The sequence below is a fragment of the Macrobrachium rosenbergii genome, chromosome 22 (assembly GCF_040412425.1).
Source record: "Macrobrachium rosenbergii isolate ZJJX-2024 chromosome 22, ASM4041242v1, whole genome shotgun sequence".
NCBI classification, from domain to species: Eukaryota; Metazoa; Arthropoda; class Malacostraca; order Decapoda; family Palaemonidae; genus Macrobrachium; species Macrobrachium rosenbergii.
In genome coordinates, this window is record NC_089762.1 from 13,390,243 (window position 1) to 13,411,447 (window position 21,205).

General features: G+C 37.2%; 1 protein-coding gene across 4 annotated transcripts in view; it reads left to right on the forward strand.

The window, feature by feature from the left end:
- The window catches only part of Egfr (epidermal growth factor receptor), a 625,196-nt gene that overhangs the window by 600,228 nt on the left and 3,763 nt on the right, over positions 1-21,205 (forward strand). For 2 of the 4 annotated variants that reach the window (XM_067124224.1, XM_067124225.1), the window contains 8 exons: positions 497-819; positions 3,965-5,377; positions 10,960-11,168; positions 13,321-13,661; positions 13,844-14,019; positions 14,193-14,469; positions 14,706-15,356; positions 18,159-18,359. In XM_067124224.1, the coding sequence (XP_066980325.1) occupies positions 497-819; positions 3,965-5,377; positions 10,960-11,168; positions 13,321-13,661; positions 13,844-14,019; positions 14,193-14,469; positions 14,706-15,356; positions 18,159-18,359 (3,591 nt within the window). Of the gene's footprint in view, positions 1-496; positions 820-3,964; positions 5,378-10,959; positions 11,169-13,320; positions 13,662-13,843; positions 14,020-14,192; positions 14,470-14,705; positions 15,363-18,158; positions 18,360-21,205 lie in introns of all 4 variants that reach the window. The other 2 variants (XM_067124222.1, XM_067124223.1) reach the window with 1 other exon arrangement.

Genomic DNA, 21,205 nt, shown 5'->3' on the forward strand with positions numbered 1-21,205 from the left:
AATAATCAAGGGGTTGGGGAACTAATCATCAAAACTGTGCAGTAATTCATACTTTTTTCAGTATATTGAGTTATAATGCCAATTTCTCATATTAACTAGGTTAACTTTTGTGACACCATTTTTTCCATAATCCCTTAGTAGGTCCATGCATGTATGCTGCATTTTCATTGCTAAGAAACCACACTCATAGTGAAATTCACTGGATATTACTAACATAATTGAAGTCATAAAAATGAAGAGATGAATCTTGATGTAAATAAGGATAGTATTTACTTATTCAGCCTGGTCATATGTTGATGTAAAGATTGAATAGAGCTATTAATTTGTTGAAATGGTGGGTTACTGAAGTTCATTTACATTTACTATAGGCTCAAGCATTAACTGCCTCGTAGAAAAAAATCGGTAATATAATATTTTGTAAAGGAAAGTGTGACTGCAGTCAGAAAAGTGTCAAGGATTTCTTTATTAATCCAGTTATATTTGCAACCATTTACAGATATTCTTCAAGGAAGTGTTGGGGTCATAAACAACTACAACTTATGCCATATGGAAACTATTGACTGGAAGGAGATTATGACAGATGACAGAGGCGTTTATCACTTCGTTTACAACTTTACTGAGCCCAGAAGAACTTGTCAGTGCTCCAAATCCTGCACCAAAGGGTGCTGGGGTGAAGGCGAGGAAAACTGTCAGAAATTCAGTAAATTGACCTGTTCACCCCAGTGCAGTGAGGGCCGGTGCTATGGACCAGGACCTAGGGATTGCTGTCATCTGTTTTGTGCCGGAGGATGTACAGGCCCTACCCAGAGGGATTGTCTTGTAAGTTAGAGAGAACTTTTAGTTTCCAGTTGATTAATTGTTGATATAATTTAGCTCTTGTTTGTAAAGCTTAAGCTGATTGAACATTAAATTATTTGTGTATTAAATTATCTTTCCCAGGTATTTAATGACTTGCAATACTGAAATAAAAAAAGTAGCATACCGTATATCCAAGTTACAATAGTTTGTTTTTACTGAATTTTTAAGAGTTGGCTACAGGTACTTCCTAGTAATGAAAATTGCTTAGATGTCATTCTTCAGTTTGGTTTGTGTGTATGTATGTATGTAATACACTGACTAACTATGAATAAGTTTTAGAGAACATTTCCACTTTTTTTATTTTCACCAGATTCAATATTGTGAAAAAGATTTGGTTCACAAGACCGTAAAACATATTAGCATCCCTTCGTTTTATATTTGGTTTTCTTTATTTGGAATGAGATACCATTTATCCTGTAGTATATTTATAGCATATGAATCCATTTTCATTTAGCCATGTATTTTTAAAATATGCAGTGTAAATAAAAAATAATAAAGTTGTTTTTGATACAAAAGTTGTAAATTACTTCTGTAGCAGCTTTAATTTTTTCAGCTTAGGTAATGTGCCAATTAGTTTAAACAGTTGGAAATGCGCTTCAGTTACATTTTTTTGTTATACAGAGAAAGAGTTCTGCAATGTTATAGAGTACTGTATTAACTTTTTGCATGTGACAATAAATTTTATGGAGTCTGTAAGTGTAGCCTTGTTAAATACTTTCCAAAACTTACAGGCTGCTCAAAAGGAAGAACCTAAGCTGGCATAAGGCAGCGCAAACAGCAATTTGCCTAAAATTTCCTAGTACTGCATAGTATTTAAAATTACCATATATGTAGTTCATATCTTGGCCATCAGAACCTAATTGTAAATTTAAAAATATATGGAAATATAAGTATGAGAAAATGGAATCCAGTGCAAAAACTGCTGTCTGCATTGATTATCTAACTTAAAATTAGAATTAAAGATACAAAAAATCGTCTAAATGTATGGTCTGTTGAAAATTTGCATTCTGACACATCCAGATTACCAAAGGCAGTCATATTATGTAAACACGAATTTTTTACCAACACACTAAATTGTTATACTCTTCGCATTTTTCACAATGTCAGATCTTAACAAACTACAGCCCTTTCTTATTTACTCCATCAGTATACACAGTAAAAAATACAGTGATGAGACATGCTGCTTAGGGAATAGTTGATATCACATGCCAATCAGTTATACATTCTACCTGTCTTTTTCACAAAAATTATATGTATAGCAAAATTATGACAGACACAAACCATAAACATTAAAGTATATATTGAAATTATTATGCTTGATATTTTTCTATTTGGGTATACAGTATGCATATGCCATTGTGTTCATACTGCATTCCATGGTTACCATTTACAGTTTAATAAGATGCTAGGAAAATATCATATACAGTAGAGGGGTTTGCAATAGAAAAAGTCTGTGAATACAAACAAAGGCTTACAGTAGGTATAAGACTTTTAGTAAAATGCAAACTCCTAGAACAGACGGCAAAACATTCATCCATTCATTCATAAGGATTAGAAAAGATACCATAGTTGAAAAGATCTTTACAACAATGTAGATTATATAAAAGATCTTTACAATATTGTAGAAAGTATAAAATATTAAAGTCCATTCATCCAAATGTTCATATAGATTTGTAAAGATAGTTAAGGTCTTTACAGTATTTTAGATTGTAAACTGGATCTTTATAATATTTTGGTGGGTATAAAATGTTAAAGTCTGCTCTATAAAAAGTAAAAGATACTTTGTATGGTAATCTAAAAGTAACTTCTGAATCAGTCTTAAGCTATCCTAAATTCCAAATAAAGCTGGTTTTCTACCTGGTCTTTAGAACTATTTTGATAAATAAAGTGTGCATTCAGACTCAGTTTTCAGCATACTGTGATATCAACTGGCATCTTGTTTCTAATAGTGATCATTGACCTTTTTTTTTTTTTTTACTTTATTTAGAATCGTGGAATAATGTCATATTAACAGAGAATGCGAGAATGCATTTATTTTCAGCAGACAACAGATGATTGGGCATAAAACACAAATAAAGCAAAAGTAACATAATAAATATGTTCAGATGATGGATGTAGGTATACATATATGTAAGGTACAACCCTAAAAATCCTAAGTAACCTAATTACATTGTCTGTACCCTTTAATATACTATGTCTCTTCCCAACTTCATATCATATTAGTGCACATGACTGAGAAGTTGGTGAATAAAAATAACATGTAACCTAGGCAGATTTTTGGAGGGCACTCTCAGAGAGAGCCCCAAAGAGCCTCTCCTTCCCAAAATAACAACTTTTACTCTCAACAAAATTTTTTCAAGATGTATATACACACTAATTAAATAAGGTTTATGGTGTAAGTCTCGTGAATATAAGAAATTAATCTATTTGAAGTTGACATAGGCTTGAATGGTAGGGATTTACATTCAAAATGTGTTAGATTCAAAGAGTATTTATAATATTTTTTACTATAAAATGTTATTTTTAAAAAATCCACTTATTAAAGATAAAAGGAATTTTATATGGTAATCTAGAGTAAATTTTCACACTCGTAGGTTACCCCTCAATGTAGATTAGCACTGATCGTAGGCTATTGACCGGATCTTCAGGTCTAACCAAGAGAGGAGTGGATTAAGATTTAGTTTCAAATGTGTCATTAGATGGACTTGTTTCTTGCTTGCAATGAGCCATGAAACTTGTATATATTTGTAGAATAAATTTTTGTGGGATGGTCGCACATATAGTATTCATTTTTTTTTTTATTAAGTGGACAAAAGATAACTGCTTGCAGAAACACAAATCAAATCAAAACAAAGATGAGAAAACATGTTTAGAAAATATATGTATATTTCATTAGGTAAAAATCCTAAAATCCAAATTCCCCTATGTACATTGTGCCTACCCTTCATTTTTTTATGTGAAATATTTTTGTGTAAGTGTAAACATTATAATATTAACATATTTTTAAAATACATTAAGCCTATTTTCAATGTAGAGCGTAAGTAAATTTCATTATTTCATGGAGTATAATTAAATCCCATTGTAATTGTCTTCTATTTTTGTACAGGCTTGCAGTAATTTCTATGATGATGGCGAATGCAAACTTGAATGCCCTCCAATGCAGAGGTATAACACTATAACATATTCCTGGGAAACTAATCCAAATGGCAAATATGCATATGGAGCAACATGTGTGAAGAGCTGTCCGGAACATCTGTTGAAAGATAGTGGTGCCTGCGTTAGATCATGTCCAGAAGGCAAAAAAGCTGTGGGTGGAGAATGTGTTCCTTGTAATGGTCCATGTCCAAAGTATTGCAAAGGTGGTCAGTATATCCATGCTGGCAACATAGATTCATTTAAGGGTTGCACAGTAATTGATGGTTCTCTTACTATTTTAGACCATTCTTTTGCTGGTTTTCAGGAGGTTTACCCAAACTTCACTTTTGGAGAGAAACACCCTAAAATGCATCCATCAAAGTTAGAAGTCTTTAGTTCACTCAAGGAAATCACAGGTCATATTAACATTCAGGCATCTCATCCAGAGTTTACTCAACTTTCCTTCCTTAGAAATCTGGAAATCATTGGTGGACGGGACTTGACAGAGTATTTCTCATCACTTTATATTGTAAAAACATCGCTCAAAAGTCTGAATTTTAGATCACTGAATAGAATTCGGTCAGGGAAAGTGTACATTTTAGAAAACAAAGACCTTTGCTTTGTAGGCAAAATCAACTGGAAGAAAATGGTTGGGAACAATGGAGATTCCAAGACAGAAGTGTTGCTACAAAATAATAATGTTGAAGAGAGATGTGTGGCAGATGGCCTTGTATGTCACAGCGAATGTAGTAATGAAGGTTGCTGGGGAAAAGGTGATGATGAATGTCTTTCATGCAAGAATTATAAACTGGGAGACAAATGTATCAATAACTGTAATCTTCCTGGTATTTATGAAATGAGTTCTAAAAATTGTGGTTTTTGTCACAAAGAATGTAAAAGTAGCTGTCGTGGACCAGACTCAAACCACTGTGAACAATGCAAGAATGCCCAAGATGGACCTTACTGTGTAGAAAGATGTCCTGAGACCAAATACAATGACAATGGGATTTGCAGATCATGTCATGAGAATTGTGTGGATGGTTGCTCTGGTCCTGAAAATAACATAGGTCCGAATGGCTGTACTTCTTGCAAGAAAGCTGTCATTGACAGAGATCTACAGGTTCAATACTGTTTGCCTGAACATGAGCCTTGTCCCAGTGGATACTTTTCAGAGTGGGTTGGACATCAAGAAACTGGTGACCTTTTGCGTCTTGCTGGAAAAACCATGTGTAGGCAGTGCCATCAGCGCTGCAAAAATTGCACTGCATATGGGTTCCACATAAGTGTTTGCCATGAGTGTGTCAGTTACCGGCGTGGAGAGCATTGTGAGGATGAATGCCCACAAGATCATTATGCTGATGAGAACAAGCACGAGTGTTTCAAGGTATGTAATCAGTAAAGCATTCACTCTAGAATCATGCTACAGTATTATTAATGATGTAAATATGGCCTGTTGAGAAAAGTCATTACTGTACTATTGTTATATTGCGTAGTTTTTTGTTTTAGAAATATTTTTTTCATGAGTCTGTTAATCATAGCTTTTCCATATAAAAGACTCCATTCAAACCAATTTAAAGGTCTTGTAAGAAAGATCCACTGCACATGCCTAGTTCATGCTTCACTGGCAAAGCAGGGAAATAAGATATCATTCTGTATTTAACTTCAGAGTTGTGTTGTGCCACTCAAGAATTATCACTATTTTTTCCATGATGTTGATGTGCCATTCATTTTTTTATTCACATTTACTCATTCCTTGTTTCACTTTAATATGCTGCGCTTAAGTGCTGATGTGCTGTGTTTAGTGTTGAGTGTAGTTATTAACAATTTAGCATCCTGCCTTTCATTCAGTGGTGTTTTCACTGCCACTATGAGTTCTTACTTCTTTCACTTTTAAGATAAATCATCATTCATGTGATTCCTTCAGTTTTTGTTTGGTTTGCTTAGTTTTTGTTTTGAGGTATCATGGGAGCCTTGGGGAGTAAATTTTGGCCTTAGCTTACTCCTTCTCCGGGATGGTTTATTTGGTTACTGTACAAAGATTTTTTTTCATTTTTTTGCAAATACAGTACACAATAATGGTTACTGCTGGTTCTCACTGTTATTTCTGGTTGCCTAGTATTAAGGAATTTTGTATTTGTTAATTGTGATTTGACTACTTTTTGCTCAATTGTGTTAGTGTTCAGGGTTTTATTTGTCATTATTCATGTCTCTGCAGCATGTTTATGTGTATATTACATCTTTCTTGGACAAGACCACACATTTGCAGTGACCTTTCTATAGGGGCCAACAGTGTTCACCTCAACAGATTTGTAGCATATGTAGATTGGACTTTGGATTAGTGGCTCCTGTGTGCCCAGCAGTTAGGCATAAATGTTGTTAAGTCATTGCTGCAGCTGGTAAGTCGTAAGACTCTTCATCACAATTTGCTGCAACTGCCACTTTTATGTCTTAAGTCTCATCTGACAAGGTATCCTTTTTTTTTTTTTTTGTCTATAATGCCTATTAAGAACATTCAGTTAAAGAGGCATCATCTATGTTCAGCTTCAACCCCAACCTGTCCTCTCACCTGACAAAGCTTTGCATCCACAGACATCTATCCCTCTAGACTATCTTCTCATCACCCCTTAATCAGGCCATACACGTAAAGGACTGGTATCGGGTTTGTCCTGCTGGACTGGATGGGGGCTTTTGTCACGTAAAAAATACCCACACTCGCTACTGACTTGCCAGCACATTTCAAGAGGACTGTAAACATGGTTACGTAATTTTTAGTCACGTATCATACGTACATGGGAGAGGATGTAGCATTGCTCCAACATGTGGATAGTTAATTTCCTCTTCCCTCACAGTGTACACATAATCTATAGATGGTTACATAATGGTGCCAAGTAAAAGACAAATAAGCACGATAATAACAGTGCTATATTACAAGAGGAAGAGGAGCCTGAAATTAGCAAGAAAAAGCGTGATGTATGGGTGAAGTTAAGTATACCTTAATTTAACCAGACCACTGAGCTGATTAACAGCTCTCCTAGGGCTGGCCCGAAGGATTAGACTTATTTTACATGGCTATGAACCAATTGGTTACCTAGCAACGGGACCTACAGCTTATTGTGGAATATGAACCACATTATACCGAGAAATGAATTTCTATCACCAGAAATAAATTCCTCTAATTCTTCACTGGCCGGCTGGAGAATCGAACGCGGGCCTAGGAGAGTGCTAGGCGAGTACAATATCGACATCCAGGGAAGAACTGTATGACATGGCTGAAAAACGGAGAAGTTTTCGCACATGTCTTCGTTAAAGGAACTGCAGGAAAATAACCCAGATGATTTCAGAAATTATTTGCGAATGACTGACAATGCCTTCAGAGTCCTTTTAGCACTTTTGTCTCCCAAAGTAACAAAGGAAGATACAGTGATGAGGAAATTGATACTTGCAGAGGAAAAGTTGTTTGCAACATTAAGACACCTAGCAACAGGCCTGTCATTGGAAGGCCTCAAGTTTTCGACAGGTATATCATTACTTTATTGGAATATTCTGGACTTCATATTTTCCACAAACATGGCAGACTTCTGTATTTTTCTATAAACTCACACACAAAACCGTGAGGTAAATACTTGGTGGCCTGAGACATCCTTTCTCTATGGCACTATTATCTCTATGGAACTGAAGGAAGTACACATACCATCACAGACCACTGAATGTTTACGCGTTCCGATCAAGTGACGAGGCTGCATGATACGTGTCAAAATAAGTGGGTCAACCCAGTCGTCCTGCTAGTCCATCCCCACACATACCACAGACTGGTGGGGGATAATGCCAAACTTGGCTAGACTGACCTGTCTGGTTGAACATGTTGAAAAAATGAGAGGACTGGCTAGCCTTGCAGGGTTTGTCATTTTTGCCCCCATACACAATAAAGATTGGCCAGTTCATGCCAATCTTGGCAAAATCAGCGCGTCAGTCCTTTATGTGCATGGCCTGCTTTAGAGAGATCTCCTGGTCTCATTGCCTGCTTCTTCCAACTTTATTTTTATTCTTCTTGCTCTTTTCCCAGCACTCCTGTGATACCACCCACCCCTTCCTTGGAGATTATTCTGTTAGCAGATACTTTCCTTGTTCCAGGACTAGTTTTGGCTGTTGTTAATTCATTTGTGTAGTCTTGCTTCCTGTGCCTACTGTTGCTCCTTTAAAGTTTTTTGAGTGCCCACCATCCCTGCCCTCTGTGGGTGCACTTCAGTTCATATTTGCTGTATGTGTTGTATGCTGTTGAATGTGATGATGAAGAGAGATGTGGCCTCCCAAGATTTCTCTAGGCTGCTGTCTTAGGAAATATTGCACTTACTGCATACAGTATTTCCTGATGCATTTCCTGTCTTAAAGCCTTTTATTTGTTCCGTGAGTATCTGGCTTGTGAGTAGGCAACAAGCTCACATACACTGCCACCAAGTCTGCTGTAATTAAATTGAGTGCTCCAGCCCCTTTGTCCTCAGTCCAAGTGGCAGAGGGGTTGAGAAGATTTGCCCTTGTAGGGTAGGATTCTACTGTCTGCTCTTCCTCGTTCTGTAGTATTTGCAAGATCAGTGGCTAATTATAAATCTCAACCATCTCAGGTTTCATTGGAGTTGTCTGGAGATCAATTAACACTAGACCTGAATGCAATTTTAAGGAAGTTTCTACATTTCATTTGGCATGGCTGTGTTCCAGATCTGGGCCCTTTGCTTCAGACTGTATACAGCTCCTTAACTCTACATGAAAACTGCGGCATCCACGAATGTCTGAGCTCATTGTCCATTACTGTTAATATCTGGACCATTTGGTAGTTCTGGCCTCTTCAAGGGAGAAGTTGAGGCAGCACCTGCAGCTTCTTCTGGAGACTATATGGAAGTTTTTGTCACCTTGGCAGGTGTTGACAGGTTATCTGTTATTTCTGAGAAGCTGGTTGATCACAGTTGTCTTCACATCTACTCCCTCCAGCTATAGCTGGTTTCATGCCAAAAGGCCTCCTCAGTGTCCCCCATCCATCTGGATCCCAACCAAAGAGGATACAGTCGACCCCCGGTATTCACGGGGGAAGCATACCACTACCCCCCACAAGTAGCTAAAACCCGTGTATACTTAAAACCCCTCAAAAAACACTTATAATTGCTAGTTTTGATAGTTCAAAACACCAAAAAACCATCTAAAAATGCTTATACCTGAATATTGTATAGTTTTTTCACAAAAATCCATTTAGTTATGAAAATTATATGAAGATACAGTAATTTGTGAATATTTCTCTATGAAAAATACCACAAATAGGCAAATTTTCTGCAAATAATGTGTATACATGTTCCACCAAGAAATCCGTGAATATGTGAAGCCGCGAATCCAGACGAATTCTCTTACGACTCATCTCCCCCTTTTGGTCACACCAGGATTGGTTTCCACACCACCTAGACCTCACTGTTTGATGACTCCTTCCACTTGGAGGAGACTACCAAAACAGTCATTTAGTCATTGCACCTCACATGTGGAAGGTATCCAGAGTAGTCTCAGTGACCTCTAAAAAGCCACTCTCTCTGAGAGTGGCTTTTTAGAGGTCACTGCATGATGTGAATGGTCTCTCTCTCTCTCTCTCTCTCTCTCTCTCTCTCTCTCTCTCTCTCTCTCTCTCTCTCTCTCTCTCTCCATTAAGGGTTATTGTTATACTCTCCAGTTTTCCTTCAGCAAAGGATACTATTAAACTCAGAGCTGGGGCTTGACCACAGTTTTGCACAGCATTGTTAGATTACATCATGAACCCCTGGCTACCACCCTCTTGCTGGATGTGACCCACAGATAATGTCCTTGGTTGGCTTTGCCTTCTCTAAGCATGTCAGCATGCTCCATGCCCTGTCTGTTGAAGTCTGTCATTTCAGCCATTTGCCTTCAGTGAGTTTTTCCTTTACCTTAGAGTTTGTAGCTAAAATACAGTCTTCTAGAAAAATGTTTTTTTTTTTTCCCATTCCTGCTTGGCTCCCTCTTCTGCTGAGGATAGCCTTCTTTGCCTAGCAAGAGCCATCAGGTCATATCTCCAAAGAACTGAATCTTTCCACCCTTCTCATTTGTTCATATACAAGATTTGCCAGAATCTTTCTGTTTGATGAATTCTATCTTGTACCTGCAGGTTATTTCATGGGCTTATTGTGGTCTCATAAGGAAATATCTCACAACTCAAGGTCTGAGTACTTGATGTTCAGGGTTTTTCCTTTTCTTTGACCTTTAATTGTAACCTGGAGGTCTATGTCATCTTTAGAGAGGAACAGGACATTGTTAAAACATGTTCGATAGATTTTACTACGTGATGTCACAAAACTTATTGTTTACTCATATTTTGCCAAGGGCCTAGCACACTTGGTGGCATGTGTTTTCATGGAGTATCTGCCATAATGCCTCATGTGCTTGGTAAATATTCTTTGGAATTATGTCTTCCATTGCAAATCCACTACTTATGGAAGCTCCCATGAGTTTTGAAGGGTTCAACATTGCTCTATTCCCCTCATTGTTAGGGATTGAATTTCAATGCACCTAGGTCTACTGCATCATTGTCCTGCCTCTAAACTGCAGTCCATGCTGTGTTATGATTAATGGGGCCTAAAGAGCATATAGTGTTTCAACACAAAAGCATGTTTTTCTGCAATGTATTAATCATCAACTTTCTGTTTCCTCCTTTTTCCTGTGTTCTTTGAAGTTGAGGTTGGCACACTGGTGACACCAACACACAAACTGGGCATGTGCAGTGTATCTTTTCTCCATACAGGATATTTCAAATTGCAGTTTCTGGAGTCATTTCACAAGGGGAAAGGCCATTTTATTAATGGGTTTGCACAATAAGTATGTGTTGTTATCATTTTAAAATGGTTAATATTTATACCATAACAAAATGAACGATGCACTTAGTGCAGTTATAAAGTTTGTGTAAACTTAATTTTTTTTCAGTGTTCCTCTGAGTGCTCCAATGGATGCAGAGGCCCCTTGGATTCTCAGTGTGTAGCATGCCGTAATTACAGAATATATTTAGAAGGCGAGCCAGGTATGAACAATACCAATTTCAACTGTACAGCATCATGTCCAGCTGAACTTCCTTACAAGATATTTCCAGAAGATGCTTCTGACCCTTATTGTAGAAAAGACCCATTAGTTTTAATGTAAGTTTGAAATTTCTTCATTGTTTGCTTAGTGTATTGACCTATGGGAAGTTAAACTGGGTTGTTGTGAAATACAGATATTTTAATTTATTAACAATCGAGTTAAAAGGCCTCATTGTAATACCATGTGAAAGAAGTGCTTTAACATTATTCATATATTGTATTATTAAAAACCAAAATCAAACAGTTTTGCAGCTTATGCGAAGTTTATAATTACCAGTAAAACCATTTTTTCCCAATTATTATACTCTTGTATGTGACCAGAATGGCAAAAACCCTGAAACGATCTATGGTGAGTGTTTCTTTTGAGTAACACGTGTACAGTGTACAGTACTTCACATGTTAACATTGTTCATTTTTAAAAACTATAGCTTCCATAATATTTATTATTCAGTTAGATTACAGAAAATTTCTATAGATAAACCATAGATATACCATTATTTAAGTTATAAAATAGCTAAGTTTTTACATAATGATGTTTATTTACGTAACTTCTTGAAAATATACTTCATAAGATTTAAGAAAAATATATACTGTATTTTCTGGCATATAAGGTGCTCCAGCTTGTGAGATGCACCACAGTTTTAGGGCTTTATTTCTGTAAAAAATGAAAATACTCCTCTCCTTCCCTGAGCTTTACAGCCCTCCCCCACTATAGTTAATTTTGAAGTTTCTTACTGGTATCCAAGTATTTCAGCAAGAGAGAAAGTAAAAATTGTAAATTTTGGCATATTGGGAGATCTGCCCTTGCAAATTATGGCTTTTTCTAACTGCCCTTGCAAAATTATGCATTTTTCTAAAGCATGGCAACAGCAATGGCCTGTCTAACTTGGTGACTAAGCTAGGCCTATGTGTTAGATTTCATTTCTGATACTATAATTGAATTCACAACAAAGATATTTTACAGCAGCATTATTAACCATATGATTTTGTATGGGAAAATTTATTCTTCCACTGTCAGAGGGTATTTGGACTTACGGAATCATAAACTCATATCTGACTAGAATAAAAATAGTATGTTCTCTCATTTTATATTACTGATTCTATAATTAAAGCCTTTCAAAGATATTTGACATCAGTATAGTTATGTATGTGGTATGGGATACAGGAATTGAATCGCACTGAGCAAGCATCTCTTCCAGTTTACACTTGCTCTGGAGGAATTTAAAGTGTATTAAAGATTATTTGTGATACTAATAGAGATAAAGCATAAAATGCAGCCTGTAACTTTTATGCATTTGATAGAGAATGTTGGATATTATGTTGGAGGGCACTTAGGGACCAGCAGGGAGAAGCGGAGTATTTGTCAATAACCAATGCACTACAACATTCTGTAAAGTCTAACTTGGTGTGCAGGTGACCACTAGTCTACAGTAGTTTGTAAACTTCTAAGGGTGGGCTTTGTTATTCATGATTTTCACCACAATTTTTATAAATAAAAGAATACTGGTATGTACTGTTATCTTTCATGAGTTTTGTGGTGGCTAGTTGTATCAGTGTTGACTTCCCATTGTGTTGATTCCAAGTTCATTTCCCACTCAAGACCTTGATATATTTTGACTGCACACATGATGTGAGTTAGAGATGGGGTGTTTTGGCCCATACACAGATCTACCTCTTGTCATCAGTAGCCTGTACCTTGCATTTGAATGTCTTACACGGGTGGAAACATGGGTGGAAAGGGAGTTTGGGCTCTGATCATACATGCATGTTCAGTGTCTAGGACATAATGATATTGCAGTAGCCTGTCCCTTGCCTCTGCTGCTCATCAGCAACCTTGAAACTGTAAAGTAGTTACCTGTACTGATAACTTTACAGTAATATGGTAGCATGTTTCGTTACAGCAATATGGGGTAGCATGTTTTTAGGGGGTGTGTTTATAGTCCAGTTTACCAGCATTACTGGAACTAGATGTTTATATCATGTGAGCTAAACTTTAATAGCTTTTACCATGAAAGATGCACCAGGATTTTCCTTTAACTTTTTTTTTATTTGTCTTATATCCTGGCAATATAGTAATGGGAGGAAAACTGTAGGTCTGGATGAAAGTCAAATTATTGGTGATAATGACAGACTGGTTACTCTGAATTTGCTTAAACTTGGAAACATTATCAGTGATAATATATTAATTTTTGCAATCTCATTTTTTCAGTGATGATGAAAGTATACCAGCCATTTTGGGTGGAACACTTGGCTGTGTGTTTTTGGTTTGCATCTTCCTAGCAGTTTTTTGCTATTTGTGGTGGCAACGAAACAAGACTAAAGAGGCTGCCCTAAAGATGACAATGACCATGATGCCTTATGATGATAATGAACCTCTAAAACCAACAAATATAAAGCCAAATCTTGCCAAGTTGCATATAGTGAAGGAGGCAGAACTTCGGAAGGGAGGAATACTTGGATATGGTGCCTTTGGAACTGTTTATAAAGGAGTGTGGGTACCTGAAGGGGAAAATGTCAAGATCCCTGTTGCCATCAAAGTTTTACGAGAGGGTGAGTATGAATTTATTTGCATTAAGGTTGGAAAATACCAGTTCTCTTTCCTGTTCCATTTACATTGTTTGTAAATTTTAGTTTTATCATTTGAATAACTATTGGTGCTTCTGATAAGCTTTTGGAAGGGAACACAACACAGTTAATGGTTTTTAAAGGTTATCTGTACAAATTTATTCCAGGAACAGGAACAAATGTTAACAAAGAGATCCTGGAAGAGGCATATATCATGGCTTCTGTTGATCACCCAAATTTGCTGCAGTTATTAGCTGTATGCATGACAACACAAATCATGTTGGTGACTCAGCTTATGCCCCTTGGCTGTCTCCTCGATTATGTACGCAACAACAAAGATAAAGTATGTACAGATAAAAGTGTTTGTTAAGTTTATTTCTAGTTCACAGTATTTTTTTGTTCAATATTCTTGATGCAATACATCAAATATATTTTGTAAACCACAAAATTATTTTATTCATATCTTTATCTTCTCATTACGGTAACTTATAAGATGGAAATTTTTCCAAATTCCAGGTTGGATCAAAACCTTTACTAAATTGGTGCACTCAAATTGCTCGAGGAATGGCATATCTTGAAGATCGTCGGCTTGTACATCGTGATTTAGCAGCCAGAAACATTTTGGTGCAAACTCCAAATTGTGTTAAAATCACAGATTTTGGTTTAGCAAAACTGCTAGATTACAATGAAGATGAATATAAAGCTGCTGGAGGAAAAATGCCCATTAAGTGGTTGGCATTAGAGTGTATTCAGCATAGAATATTTACACATAAGAGTGATGTCTGGGCATTTGGTAAGTTCATAGTCATGTTTTGGTGATTGAACATAATTGAATTTATAGTTGATACTGCTATACTTCCTCTCTTAAAAGTAAGTCTTTTTTTTTACTTTATTCATTTTGTAAATTGTAACATCAAAATGTGGCTTTCATTTTGTTGGTTATTGTGTACATATTCATTTATAGCTCATATTCTATGGGTAGGAACACACCATAATTCCTAACTATTAAATTTAAATTAAAACTTTCAGGTGTAACTGTTTGGGAGATTTTAACCTATGGTGGACGACCTTATGAAGATATCTTGGCTCGTGAAGTGCCAGATCTTTTGGAAAAAGGTGAAAGACTTCCTCAGCCTTCAATCTGCACCATTGATGTTTACATGCTCATGATTCGATGTTGGATGCTTGATGCTGAGAGTCGTCCTAGTTTCCGAGAGTTAGCAGATGAGTTTGCAAAAATGGCCCGGGATCCCGGACGGTTTTTGGTAATTCCTGGAGACAGACTGATGCGCTTACCATCTTACACCCCTCAAGATGAGAAGGAGCTTATTCATTCACTTTCTTCTGCTATTGAGGGTGAAGGGATAGTGATGGCAGCTGAAGAGTATTTACAACCAAAGTGTAGCAGTGCAGTTATGGGAGTGACTGGTACTACAACAACATCATCGAGTTCCACATCAGATCCCACCACACCAGTCAAAAAGTCAATGGGTGGGCTAAACAGCATTGATGCTGGTGCAGAATACATATCTGGAAGAGCTGAATCTCCTCAAAACCGACATAATCTTCAAAGAGAAAGAAAATACGCTCACCTTGAATCTGGAGCAGCAGGGTCCCCGCAACGTCCAAGAGGTGACTCACTGTCCTCTCGCTATTGCTCTGATCCGCTGAAGATGCTAGGTAAAGGTGTGTCTCTCGTGCATCGTGGCTCCACATGCTTTTCTGTATTTAGTTGCACTTTGCTCTATTATATGCACTTATGTAACTTAAGATTGCAGGCAGAGCTATTAGAGCTGTGTTAGAATGCAATGTATTAAGCATGGAATATGTCAAAACATTGACTGTACCTAGCAGAATATTTCAGAATGCAGTGGGAAATTCTTGATGTACTGATTGAGTTATCAGTACCAGCTGGCATCACAAGAGCATAAGTCATTGATGCCATAAACGTTATACAGGCAGTCCCCGGTTAATCGGCAATCTGGTTTTACTGTGCTTGTCTAGCGATGAAAATCAGCAGTTATCGGCGCTAATACATACCTAAAAGAGGTGCTGATCTCCGATAAGCGCCGAATATTGCTGATTCTCTGTTATCAGCAATTTTCGCTTATCATCACGCTGTCAGATTGAACCCCCCCCCGATAACTGGGAACTGCCTGTACTGTATTCCAAACTAAAGCTTATGAAAACTTTAAAAATTACATATAGTAAATATTTTATACTTGAATATGTTTGTCATCTATGTCGCCCTTGAAAGCTAAACACTTACTTCTGCAAGCAATGTATTTCTTACTAGACCTATAAATAATAAAACATTCAATTAGACCAGTAGCAACACAATTTTTTACAATACAGCATACAGTATTTATAAAACACAGTAACCTTATGTGTAGTAAGATTACTGTGTGCTTCTGATACAACAGTCAACCCCTGGTATTCCCAGGGGATGCATACCACTACCCCCTGCAAATAGCTAAAATCCGCGAATACGTAAAACCCTCCTAAAAACGCTTATAACTCCCTATTTTGGTAGTTCAAAACACCAAAAAGCCCCCTAAAAATGCTTACACTTGAATATTTTAATAGTTTTTATCTTGAAAATATGAAAATACAGTAATTTTTGAATATTTCTCTATGAAAAATCCTGTGAATAGGCAAATTTTCCACGAATAAGGTGTACAGTAGTCCCTGGTTATCGGCAGGGGTTCCGTTCCCGACGGAGTGACAATAACCGAAAATTGACAATTTTGGGGCTTATCAGCGCCGATCTTTGGCTATTGTCGCTGAAAATCCAGTTATTGGCGCCAAAAATCTAGTTATTATCGTCACTAGACAAGCACCAAAAAACAAGATCGCCAATAACTGACCCCGCCAATAACTGGGGACTGCATGTACAGTATATGTGTTCCACAGAGAAATCAATGAATAGGTGAAGCTGCGAATCCGGAACCGCGAATAGGCAGGGGTCCACTGTATTGACCTTGTAATCATCAGTTTACACATTTCGACTAAACTTCATGTGGTCCAGACCTAATTAATGATTTAACTGATTTTGTCTTACTGTATAATGACAAAAATAATTTCCTTAATTACAAAAATGCAAATATTCCTATATTTCATTTTCATGAGAAATTTGTTACATGCTCTAGCCTAGATTACTCACCAAAACACTTGTTCACAAGGTCTTGAAAAATTAGGCTAACATTTTTCATTTAAATTCAGTGCAGTACTTTGCTCTAGTGTTTTTCAAAGCTAACAGTTTGTTTGCCTGCTGCTCTGAGGTGGAATCAGTTGGCCATTATTAAAGCTGGCCACTAGAGTTTCACATACACAGCATACACCAGGGTGCCAATTTTGAAAAGAGCCACAATCATGGCCCAGTAGGGTCTGCTAGTAAAGACATTCATTACCTTATATTTAATTAAGCTTTGGCTACTTTTAATTAAGTAGGCTTAACTATAGTAATAAAATTGACTTATCATTCACATAAGATTGCTTACTTTTTAGCTGTATTTTCTGTATCTCAAAACCTACATTTTAGTAATTACCTTATTCTATCCAAAAAAAGAATACTGTTTAGTATTTAGGAGAATTTTCTTTAATGCTTTTTTTGTTTGCATGTAAGACTTGCTAGCATGTTCACCATGTTTGTTTAGCATTGCACTACTTGTCTTGAGTCAGTGAAATAACAGTGGTTCTCAGTTATAACATAACGTAACTGCAAAGATTACATGCACTGTAGAGAATAACTTAGGTTTTTGTTGTGTACAATTTTGTTATAAATCTCTTTGTTTCAGACTGGTAAATTTTATATTTAAAATAATTTTTGCAATACTGTACTTAAAACTGTATCATTCTGTTATTTAAACAGTTATGTAACATGCAATCCCAAGTGCCCTGAACATTTTAGACAACTGATTTCCACAGAGTATGTTATGCTTGCATGGCACACTGTAGGTGGCAATACTTGAGTACTTGCAGCATCCATATTCACCTAGCTGCACTTCTTTGTCTTTTATAAGTCATTCATTTCCTTTTGTCTCTTTCCATCAAGCTCCAATGTTCATTACTCCTTCAAGAGGAAATCAAGGCATAGGACAGGCTATATATGTGATCCAGTGGCATGGTTAAACTATTTTATAGGCCCTGATTATGTATCATAAATTGTAGCAGTTTACAGATTGTATGTTAGTCTAATAATTGCAAAACTTCATCCAAGTTGCTGTTACTCTTTTTCTCACTGCCTTCAGTACATACTGGACTTTCCACTGTGTATGAAAGGTAACAAGTGTTCTACCTCTTTTGAGGCCTGTCCTATCTCATAATATTACATTACTCAAAAATATTATGATGTCTTAACATTTACCTCCATCTTATGTATTATTAGTGTTGATATTCAATTATTTTATCTAGTATGTTGTGTAACAAAATACTCCAGGTTTTACAGGTATGATATATATACTGTCTTCAACATTTTTCCAGATGCTGATATAGGAGATGATGATTGTTTCAATGATTGTGGACCACCACATTCTGTCCCTGGATATGGCTGGGTTGGAGATCTGAGACTTGACCTCCCTGTTGATGAGGATGATTACCTCATGCCTTCTCCGCAACCCTCTGGTTTGGCTACAATGGGCCCATCTCACCAACATTACATGGATCTTACAGCTGACTTATCAGGTTAGTTGCTTTATCATTACTTCATTTTGAAGGAGTGTCACCAAGTTGAATTTCTTGTCTTGCATAGCTGTCAGCATATTGTAGTAAATGTACAATTGGTCTTTTTATTTGCTTTTGATACATTTCCAGGCCCCTTTCAAATTATCCAAAGGCCTTCTACAAGTACTAATAATGTTAAAAAATAACAAATACTTTGCATGCAGGGCATTCAGATTACTGTTAAGGACTTTAAATTATTGTGGTAATAACTTTAGCTTCACCTTGTTTTACTTTAGTAATGTGTAAAATTTTTAAGTTAGTTGAATAATGCAATATTGTAACAACTGTAGTTTCTAAATGAAGCATGATTTCAACATGTATTGCATGTCTGAAGAGATTTGGCCATTGTATCACAATTTTTGTTTTAACCTCAATACAGCAATATTACTTTTATATGTATGAAATACAGTAAGTAGGAAAGGAATTTGCTTTTTTTCTTTCCTATTGAATCCCATTATTTTTATGGTACAAATCATAATGTTTTGTTACTGATACTAATCACTTTTTTCAGAACAAAACTGTATATGCTGTAATAATTTTTTTTATTAAATTAGAGTATTTATAAGGATGATATTTTCATGAAAATGATGACTTGTAATGGTTGATGATGGCAAAAGCAGTTCTTTTGCCATTTTTTATTTCCTTCATCAATTACAGTATGTTCTTTATAATTTTTGTATGTTTATTAACATTATTGTTCAAATGTTTACCCATCTTTTCAGGAGTCCAACTGCTGATTTTATTGGAAAATTTCTTTAATACTATGTGATTCATGTCTGTTCTTACATAAATACAACCAGAGCTTTTTATGTTGGAGTATTCCTCTGCACAAGTAGGAAGCTGTCTTTGAAGACTAGTAACAAAGATGTTTGGTGGTAGGTAGGAGAGTAGGTTGGGGGTAATAATTTGGCATTGACAACTGAATTTGTTCAGCTCCTTCCCCCCGGACTCTCCTCCTCCTCTCCCTGCCCCATGTGCTTGGTCTCCACTGGTTTAGTCCAAGGGGGATGTGTGAATGTAAGTAGGTGATGAGCACTTGCTCTCCAACAGTGGTGACCCAGGTGCATGTGCGACAAACTCTCCCCATGGTTGTGGTTCATCACTGCCTACTCCTGCTTTTTCAGCTGCTTCTGGAGTACTTGCAGATGTGGCTGTCTATTAGTATTAAGAGCAGCCACCTTTCACCGCACAAGAAGTCCCATAGGATTTTGAATGAGTGTGATCTGTCTTTGAAGATTGACATTGGTGTTCTCTGATATGCAGGTGGGATGTGTGCCATAAGTAGGGTTGACACCTGGTTCTCATAGTATGCTTGTGAACCAGTGTCTTCCTGTTCCTTTTGAGACATGAGGACTGCCCCAGACTTTTCTTGTTGGCGCATCTGCCGAAGTATGCAGAGAATAGTCAACACTACCTTGTCACTTAACATGTGCACAATCCATACTTAAAACCATGCAGACAGAGGGTTCACACACCATAGGTTGCCACTGTTAGTTACAGCTGGGTATCATGGCAAGCCATGTAGGCATGATCATGTACGCTTGGGGCATCCATGGTTCAGCCATAGCCTTCTCTAGTTCAGTTTCAGATGATCTTACAAAAGGCTTCAAGGAGAGGAACATGGTTTGGAAATCAGTCTCAGCTTGTGATTCAGTGATCAGCATCGCCAAATCCTATTGTCCATGCCCATGGTCACAAGAGCCCTCACCAAGGCAGACTGGTGTTTCAGCCTCTTTCAGGAAAGGATGTAACTCATGTTTTAGGGAAATTTATTAGAACCTGAGGGTTCTTTCCCTTCAGATCCCCTTCAGACTTGAGATGGAATGATAATTTCAAGAGATCATTGGGCTTATTCAAGAGTTTAATGATCTTGGGGAGGCAACCACTGCTCTTTTAACCCATGTCATCAACGGAGCATACTTTAGAGTCACTTGGGAGGTGAGACAGTTGTTCCAACTGCTATGTTGGTGCTTGCTTGTGGTGTTATGGGTAACAATGTAATGTTGGGTGGAGAAGGTTCCCTGTTGTCCAGTTGATCAAGAAAGCCACTTTCCCTGTCATTGACATTCCAGAAGATGTTCTGCATGCCGAAGGACTCTCAGTGTACTCCCCTTCAGGTTTGCTTAACAGTCTGTGCATTGACAAAGACCTTCCCCTAGAAAGACTCCAACAAGAAGGTATTTCCTCGTTGACTATATAGTCAGAAGCCAAGGCCAGCCACCTTCCAGGTAGGATCAGGGCTTGATCTTTGGTTGAACATGCTTCTGATTTTACCTTCACTGGAGTTTCCATCTGCATATGAAAAGGTGAAGTTTTGGAGGTTGTCAGTAATAATTGTTTCTGCTTGTAGGAGCTTCCATTAGTGGGATGTGACTTTTATCCTCTATAGCCTAACTCTGGCTTCATAGAGTCCTAGGGGATGCTTTGTATCAAGCTTTCACCCTTAAGCCTCTTTCTGCTAGCCTTAGCCTCTTCAAAGTGTTTTCAAGTTGCACTGCTTTTTGCATGTTTTTTTGGGGGCACTCAAAGAGCTGGGAATCCCCCTTGTTCTCATTTTTTCCTGAGCTTGTGATTAAACTCAGAACTCATCCAAGATTCAAGAATTTTTTGCTTCCCTCCTTCTGGAGCTTTGTGCCCACTGCAAGCCTTGCAGTATTATTAACTAAGGAGAACTTGACCTCATAAGTCAGTGTGTCATTATCTCATTGTGGTCCTGCAGGCACAAGGTGTCCAAGAGCCCCTTTCTGGCTTCATGATCAAGCTGACATACAGTTTATCTTGTGAGGAAGGTGTCACCCAGTTCATGC